We start from the raw sequence: 8,533 nt of genomic DNA on the forward strand, positions 1-8,533 counted from the left end.
ACTCATTAAGCAAGGAAAATGAAGTTACTCCAGTGCGCAGGGGCGATGAAAACCCCCAGAAGATGCTGTAGCCCCCCAAAAAGGGCCTGGGGAGGAGGAAATTAATACCTTGAGGGGAGCATCTTTCTCGATGCAGCCTCAGGGAGGGCAGCAGTGGGGTGGGTGATGTGGGGAGCAGGTGGGGGATATGGGGGGGGCGGGCAGGGGGCTGACGCTCGGTTCCCGCAGGGGGGACGGCGGCGTTGACGGCGGAGCAGAACCACAAGCTCGACACCTCCATCCACTACAACATCCCCGAGCTGCAGGCATCCAGCCGACTGGCTGCCCCACCGCACAACGGCACGGCTGAGGGGCCACTGCCCCACCGGGTGCTGCCCCCGCTGCCCCACGACTCGGCCTCTGAGGAAGAGGAGGAGGAGGAGGAGGAAGAGGAGGAAGAGTACCCCAGGCCCAAGTGGCAAGGGATCGAGGCAATTTTTGAAGCTTACCAGGAACATATAGAAGGTAGAGGATGGGGGGGAGGGGCAGGGAGGGTAAACCCTCACTTTGTGCCTCAGTTTCCCTGAGTGAAACCACCCCATGCCTCAACCAGGCGTCTCCGGCTCCCACTGGGCTGGGATGGGGAGGTGCTTGAGGCTCTCCAGCACTGCAGGAGCAACACAAAAGCAACAGGCGCTGGTGAAAAATGATGTATATGTGAAAAATTCATGTATTCACAGCTGCCCAGCATCCTCCCCCGTGGGACCTGGCGGTTCCCCACGGGCAGTGCAGGGGCCGGGGATGCTCTGGGACACTGGAGGCAATCGCCGCTGGCTGGACAGAGCCTCGTGCGGGGCTGGCATCCTCGGCGACGGCACCGCGGTGTTCGGGCATGGTCCTGTGCCGTGCACGGAGCCGACGCTCACCCTCTCTCTCCTTTGGGATTTGCAGAACAAAACCTGGAGCGCCAAGTGCTGCAGACCCAGTGCCGGCGGCTGGAAGCCCAGCACTACAGCCTGAGCCTGACGGCAGAGCAGCTTTCGCACAGCATGGCGGTGAGTGGGGCCGCGGCACCCGGCTTCTGCGAGGCACCCAAGTCCTCCCGGAGCACACCCATCCACCTAGCAGTGCCCCTTCCCCTGCAATACCCCATTCCCTGCAATTCCCCATCCCCTGCAATACCCCATTCCCATCAGTGCCTCCCACCCAGGCACCCCACATCCCACCCCGTGGAGCATCCAGGCGAGCCCAGCATCCCACGAGGGATCCCATCCCCGCAGCCCTGGCCCGGAGGCTGCCCGTCGCCTGCCCTGACTGTGTCTTCTCACCTTCACTGCTTGCAGGAATTAAGGACCCAGAAGCAGAAGATGGTCTCGGAGCGCGAGCGCCTGCAAGCCGAGCTGGATCACCTGCGGAAGTGCCTTGCCTTGCCTGCAATGCAGTGGTCTAGGGGTTATTTCAAGGGGTATCCCAGGTGACGCTCCTTGGGCTAGGCCGAACATATAGTCTAGAAATAATAATCTATTTTATTACCTTGAATATTTAATATTTTTCACTGGGAGGTTTGAAGCTAAAAAAAATAAAATTTAAAAAAAACAAAAAACAAAAAAACAAAACGAAACAAACAAACAAAAAAAAAATCACGGAGAATGTGCCATGCATGAAGCAAAGGAGCACGGGAGCCGGGAGCCCACCCGACGGCGAGCAGACCCCATCCCGTCCCCTCCCGCGCCGCTGGCCCTCTGCAAGCAACCGCCAGCCCGGCTCGGGCTCTCCTCCCTGGGGACAGGGTGCTGCGCCCCCCCCCCCCTCCACCCACCCACACTTTATAGCTCTCATTTTTGGGGTTTTTTTTTGGTTTTTGTTTTTTTTTTTAATTAAATTACAATTAAAGACTCCACCGACAACACTAAGGCCGGAGGAGCCCTGTGGGGCCAGGTGCGGGACGGCTGGCCAGCAGCCGCCGATCCCCCCCACTCCCCGGCACAGCACCGGGAGCCTCCCCCCCCACCCCGGGGCTTTCCACTGGAAATGCACTTCGCTATAAAACAATAAAGTCAATAAACTGGTTGAAGGTACCTTTTTGTTCCTGTTTGGCGGGGAAGGGGCATGAAACACGCGCCGGCAGTGGGCCCCGGCGGGGTTACCTTGTCAGAGCTAGTCACCCTGGTTTTGCAATTCAAAAGTCAAAAAAAGGTGCTTCAGCCTTGTACTGTGTATATATATTAAAAAAAAAAAAAGTTTTGTATGTTTTTATTACTTTAATTATTGTTATAAAAAGCTTGCCTTTTTTTTTAATATGTTTCTGCTTTTTTTTTCTTTTTTTTTTCCTTCCCCCCCTCCCTCCCCTTTTTATTTTCTTTCTTTTTTGGCAAAAGGATTAACTCGCTTTTAGTGTTTGTACTGCTGCTGGTCAGGACAGAAAAGATACTGAAGTGTTTTAAAAGAATTTAAAAACAGGAAAAAATAAATCCCCTTTTCCAGCGGGGCAGGTGCTGTCCCACTGCCGATCCCTCGGGAACCCGGAGCTGAGCCCTTCCACTTCTCTCAACCTCCTGTGGCTTGGGGTTGGTTTTTTTTACCCTTTTTCTTTGGTTTCTGGGTCTTTTTCTGGTCCCTCTGGGCAGTTGTTGTAGGTGTCGCTGGGTGGTTTCTCAGCCTTGCGCGGGCTCCGTCTGCCAAATTAAAAATACAGAGCAGTTGCGCCGAGAGGGCTGGAGGGTTTGGGGGACGGGTGGCATTGGGGTGTCCTTATTCCCCCCCAAAATACCGAGACAATCAGAGCGGCGCTAAGGCAGTTTGGGCAGAGGGAGCCAGGGTTTGCCCGTGGGGTCCGCGGCTTGGCATGGGGTTGGTGGCACCACGGGGACAAGCCGGGTCGAGTTCTCCCTGCCCGTGCCTTGTGCCCGCCGGCGGGCAGGAGCTGCCTGTGGCTCGCTGCCGGCAGCGCCGGGTTGGGGTGGCAGGTTCAGGCTTGGCACCACACGGTGCTGTTTTTAGCCACTTTCCAATCATCGCGTGCCCCAACTCCCTGGGGAGGCTTTTTTTTTTTTAAATTTTTAAATTATTTATTAATTTTTTAAATTCACCACGAGACAAGCTCATGTCTACGAGAAAAGGTGACCTCTGCTTTCTGCTTTAAATTCCCTTGTTGCACTCGCAAAGAAAGCATTAACCCCCCCCTACTCCTCCCCCCCCACACACTCCCCGGTCTCCCATTGGCTTCACCAAAAAAAAGCTGTGCAAGATTAAAAAGCAAAATGCCCTTGTGACAGAAATTAGTTTAATCTTTTTTAAATCCCCAATTGCATCGCCAGCCTCTGGCCTAGCCGCTGCCAACTCCAGGCTTCACAATGAATTTTAACACGGCAAAATACGCTTGCTGCTCGACTCGCTTTTTCCCTTCCCATGTGCTGGGGCGGGGTGGGGGGGGAGAAGAAGCCAGGGATGGAAAATCATCAGCAATTTATCCCTTGCCGCCACCATGCCGCGATGAGGCTGTGGGCAGGAGCCTGACTGGGATGTAGCCTCGCTTCGTAGCAGCTCCTATACTGAGACTTTCCCCCCTCACCAGCCCACAATCACGTTTTTTGGACCAATTTTGCAGAATTATTCCCCCCGGGGCCATGGCGAGCGGTCATGTCTGTTTGTACGTACCCCATGCAGAATCACTCGAGCAGCTGCGCCAGAGCCTGGGAGGGCTGCAAGGAGGGAAAGGCAAGGCAGAGCCTGCTGGGGGCAGTTCAGATGCTGTGAAAGAAAACAAAACAAAAAAACCCCCAAAAGGAGATAAAAAAAACCAACAAACCAACAAACCTAAACATGTTCTAAGTGTACTTGTTTGAATTAATTGTAATGTAATATATTATTTGTTGAATGTAGTAATTAGGTATTTATGAATATATGGCTGTAATTTCTGAAAACATCCAAAAAAAAATAAACTCTTCCACAATGACGGCAAAGAATTCTTTCTCCCCCACCGGCGATGGGAAAGCAGCCCTGCTCCGAGCATCCCCCAGCCTCGCCGAGGGCAGCTCCTGCCATCGTCACCTTGTCAGAGCCCTTTGCTCGCAGCCGACCGCAGCTGCCTGCGGGCAGCGCTGGGGGAAGCGGCCGAGGCAGGCAGGGCACAGATGGCAGGCAGGAGCAGCGCAGAGGCTGGCCCAGATGCTCGGGGAAGGGCACCGCTCGCGGCTTGCCACCGTTGGGTTCAAGCCGGCATTTCCCCCTCGCCCATAATAATTACATCTGCCATCAATGCAGCCCCACGCCAGCGAGGATCCTGCCCTTGCCTGTCGGTCTGCCGCAGGGAAACGGGGCCGGAGCCAAAGGAGGAAAGCTGCGGGTTTTTCCGAGCATTGTTTAACCCATGTATGCTTGACGCACAGCGTGCGATGGAACACGGGGACTAATTTGATGCCGTTCACTCAGCTGCAATTATTTTTTTTTATTATTATTTTTTTATACACACATTTTCAGATTAAAAAAAAAAACAAAACAAGACGTATGATATTACAAGACAGCCCAGCTTTGGAGAGGGAAAACCGTTTTCTTTTGTCCTTCTCCAAAGAGCAGATGGATCTGCTTCCCAGCTGATCTCCCCAGCAGAGTAGCAGACACCTCTCATTGCCGGCACATCTTCCCCCTTTTCAAGGCATTGAGAAAATTCATGGCGAAGCACCGCCTAGAAATTTATTGCTTTCAAGCCAGTGTGTGGCCTGTGCTGCCCTCAGAAGTTCCCTCTATGAAGTACACCCACACTCTCCAGGGCGGAGAGATCCGCCTGACATCATTAGACAGCAGCCTAGCGCTGGCAAGCCACCACCTGCACCAAGCAGATCTCTGAACCCAAGCGAGAGGCCCACCTCTGCACAGAGGGAACGCGTAGGAGCTACCGTGTGGGGATGCTCCCGTGCCGCCGGCAGCTCCGGAGCAATTCCCATCCGGCTGTGAGGCTGCCTGCTCTCTCTCCCCTGCCTGCGTGGAAGGGGAACCCCTGCCTGCGCGCAGCTGCTGCCGAGGAGGGGTTGAACGCAGCTGAGGGGAGAACTGTGCAGGGAGGTGGAGGCTGGCCAGATGAAGGTCCAAGGGTGAGGAGCGGAGCCTGCTCTCTCTTCCAGTGCCCTCTCCTGGGAGGTTTGAAGGTTGGCCTGGCTAGTACCTCAGAAATCCTGAGAGTGGGCACTCTCGCCAGGCTGAAGGTTAGTCCGGAGCTTGTACATGTGATCTAAGGCTTGAGTAAGGAAAGTCCCGATCGTGTTGATCTCCATCAAGGTTAAGTTATCCAGCTAAAAGACAAAATAACAGAATCTGGGGAAACAGCTCTGTCACAGCGGAGGATGAGGAACTCAGAAAGCAGCTCTGCAGCCCACGCTTTTCCTTCAGTGACACCCCAAGGGACTGGCCCAGCTGCCACCCCCGGTCAAGAGAAGCACAGGAGCAACGAGAGCACTATTTCCATAAGGCACGGGGAGCTGCAACCAGCCCATAAAGCGAGGTTTCAGCATATGGCTTTAGTTCCCAACTGACGTACCCACAACCCAGGAAAAACATGCCCCAACCAGCATTTTCACGAGCAGCTCTCATCAGTCACAAGCCCACACAATCGCACGGCATCTGGAATCCTCCCAGCACAGAGCTGGCAAACCTCTCCCTGCGCGTCCCCGACGCACCTTGGCGTGAGCCTCCTGCTGCCTGACAAAGCTGTCCGCAGACAGCCGCAGCTTGGCTATCCGGGTGTCCCAGGTATCCTTCACCAGTGTTCGAATCTCATCGGCTTTGGGGATGTTGTCTGAGGCGCTAGAGGAGGAGAGAGAGGATCAGAACAGGCTGCGAGGGACTCGTACGTTATGTCACCGGCGTATAAGTAATGTTGGCAGTTCTTCAGCCCTCTGAGGCATAAGCAGAGCAGTTTGCTATAGAGGAAAAAACGTGCAACTCAACATTAAAATCCAGCCTGGTACTTCTGCTGCTGGGATTTCTGGGATAGTTTATTTACCCAGGAATGCTCAGCTCTGATGCAGCATCTGGTTCTCACTAGAATCCTTCTGCTCTTTAATTGCCCAGCTGGTACAAGGTACACAGAGGGCCAATAACCCGGCCAAAGTCACAGGCAGCCAGGGAATTGAAAGGACTCGGCTGCGATTAGAGCCCCAGCTCTGTGCTCTTGTGGCTCTATCAGGGAGTATTAAGTTGAAAGGACTGTACGATTTGTGCCACATCCTCCCATTAAGCCAATTCAGCGCTGCCATAAGGACCTCAAGAGATCAGATCAATTCACATGGACAGAGCTGTCAGGGTTATTCTAGCGTGAGGGAAGGAGCCGCACGCCAAGAGCGTCATCTCCAGAGGAAAAGCCAGTGCTTAAATGACCACCCCACCGTAATCGAGGGCTTAAAGTCAGAAGAGCCTGCGCTGAGAAAAATACCAGCCAGCACATTTTACAAGTGAAATGCCTCAGCAGGCAGGAGTTCAGACTCAGAATATCCCTGGTCTCCTGCTTCTCAGGCTGAGGAAAGAGGAGTTTTCCTCCTGAAGGAGAGCCAAGGAAGAAGCCTGGAGGGTTTAGGCTGCTGAACAGATTGCAGCCATGGAACGTGTTGCCGATCCTCAAGGCCTCTACGCTTAGCTGCCGCTCAATAAAGCGGCACAGCCCCAATTATCAGGCCACAGAACAAGCAATCCCCAAGTTACTGAAATGCGAAGTTACCATGAGAAAACTGCTGCAACGAGATCTTGGCACGCTGTGAAATAAACCTCCATTAACTCTCACTTTCCCACCGCCCTCTGGGGTTGCTGCCAACGAAAGCTTGAAAAATTGTCTATGCAAGCATGTACTCGGGCGGAAACTGTTACAATACATTTCCTACTTACTAGTTTAACAGCAGCTTTGTGAGTTCCATATAATAGGGACTGGGCATCGGAGTGAAGGTGTCCTCTTTACGTTCCTGGTCCCGGATTTCCTCCAGTTTTTCTAAAATACAACCAGGAATGGTCAGTCATTGCCTGACCTTCAATGTTCCAGGCACATTTTTACCCCCAGGAAAACCCATGTGCTATTTCTGTAGGACCAACTCTATGTCCAACCATGAATCAACATGTGGGCAGAAAAAGGCTTCTGTAATGAAGCACACAAGGATGCTGACAGGGACATCGAAGCCGCGCTTAGCGCACCATGCCAGGAGGCTGGAACTACACCAGCTTCATCCCCAAAACTGATCGCCTGTCGTGATCCCACAAAGCACTTGTGCTAATTAGCATTTGTGCCCTTGAATGAATAAAGCAGAAATGCTTGGTGCAGGTCTCCCTCTTACTGCAGCTCCATTAGCGTTTATTTCTTCTCCTTCTCAGTTTCCCTTGAGATGACAAAAGGGAGGGTGCCACAATTCTCACTTTTTAGAGAGTGAGACGACCTCCCATTTCCGATGCCCTCGAGGAAAATGATTTCATGGAGTGAATGAACCATGAACCGGTGATTAACATACATATATGCTCTCCAAGGTCTCCCGCCTCACAGAGTGTCATCTGAGCTCCTGAAAGCTCTTTCTGAACAAGGCTTGTGAGAGATGCAAGTGCTGCTCAGAAAGACCAGCGATCACTGCTGATGGTGTCAGAGCTGGGGATTCAATCTAACCCTTCCTCCTCACCAGAAGAACAGAAGTTCAATACCTGGCTTAACTGGGAAGATTACATCTCCCGTAAATATAAAGAATTCCAGTGGTGGAACATTTGATCCTTCTCTCAGAGGTACTCTGTGTTTGTTGAATTAAGCTTCCCATTAATGGTGAAAACTGAGAATTTTTTTAATTTCATGCTTCCGCTGCACCCACTGAAGCCCAGGGCCAAAGCTGCCATCCTTACCAACATCCATCCATTCTGGAGGAATCAGCCGACACTTCTGCCTCTGCTTCAGATTAATGGCCAACCAGACAGGCACCTCCACTGGCAAGCCAGGATTGAAAGGACCCAGATCTCCCTGGAAGACGAATTGAAGGCAAGAGTAAGGCAGCAGTGAGGGCTTGGACACCGCAGAACTCGTCTGCTAATTTGGCCTCAGCCATCTCTAGAGTGCATGAGTTTTTTTCCAGGGGATTTTGAAAAGCCTGAGTCAAATAGCATCTGAATTTCCTCCTCTCACTGCCCATAATTCTTTCTCTCAGACTTTTCCTCCTCTCCCTTGAGAAGTAATAACTAACGTTTCCAGTGCATTTTCTATTTCAAAGCATTTCACAGAAGTTATAGCCAGAAATTACATCTCTCCTGGAAACGCAGCCCCCCCGGGCTCAAGCCAAGGTGCTTTCAGAGGCAGGCAGCAGCGGAGCACAGCTCACACCACCACCGCAGCAGATCCTGACACCCGCTGCCAGACCTGGGGGCTCGGCACCCAGGGCAGCCCGTCACCCCCCCCCCCAGCCCTCAGCCAAGGCTCAAGTGCTGGGGGCTGCACCACTCACTGCAAAAGCACCAGAGATGGAGGGGGGACGGGGGACACAGACACACAGGACAGCACTGCCCCCTCCCAAACCACCTGGGGGGGCTGCCCTGCCTCCTCTCC

At 53.1% G+C, this 8,533-nt stretch overlaps 2 protein-coding genes across 5 annotated transcripts in view; one reads left to right on the forward strand and one right to left on the reverse strand.

Moving 5' to 3' along the window:
* GSE1 (Gse1 coiled-coil protein) overlaps positions 1-1,566 on the forward strand; it is a 30,359-nt gene extending 28,793 nt beyond the window's left edge. For all 4 annotated transcript variants that reach the window (XM_010579619.1, XM_010579617.1, XM_010579618.1 and 1 more), the window contains 3 exons: positions 229-504; positions 931-1,034; positions 1,323-1,566. In XM_010579619.1, coding sequence (XP_010577921.1) covers positions 229-504; positions 931-1,034; positions 1,323-1,457 — 515 coding nt within the window. In that variant the 3' untranslated portion in view covers positions 1,458-1,566. The remainder of the gene's footprint in view (positions 1-228; positions 505-930; positions 1,035-1,322) is intronic.
* Positions 1,567-5,027: 3,461 nt separating this feature from the next.
* Positions 5,028-8,533, reverse strand: part of GINS2 (GINS complex subunit 2 (Psf2 homolog)) — a 4,281-nt gene continuing 775 nt past the window's right edge. The window contains exons 2-5 of the mRNA XM_010579621.1: positions 7,840-7,954; positions 6,853-6,952; positions 5,652-5,778; positions 5,028-5,267 (exon numbers count right to left, since the gene is read on the reverse strand). Coding sequence (XP_010577923.1) covers positions 5,142-5,267; positions 5,652-5,778; positions 6,853-6,952; positions 7,840-7,954 — 468 coding nt within the window. The 3' untranslated portion in view covers positions 5,028-5,141. The remainder of the gene's footprint in view (positions 5,268-5,651; positions 5,779-6,852; positions 6,953-7,839; positions 7,955-8,533) is intronic.

Source organism: Haliaeetus leucocephalus, unplaced genomic scaffold, assembly GCF_000737465.1.
Source record: "Haliaeetus leucocephalus isolate CR32 unplaced genomic scaffold, Haliaeetus_leucocephalus-4.0 Scaffold668, whole genome shotgun sequence".
In the NCBI taxonomy this organism is placed as follows: domain Eukaryota; kingdom Metazoa; phylum Chordata; class Aves; order Accipitriformes; family Accipitridae; genus Haliaeetus; species Haliaeetus leucocephalus.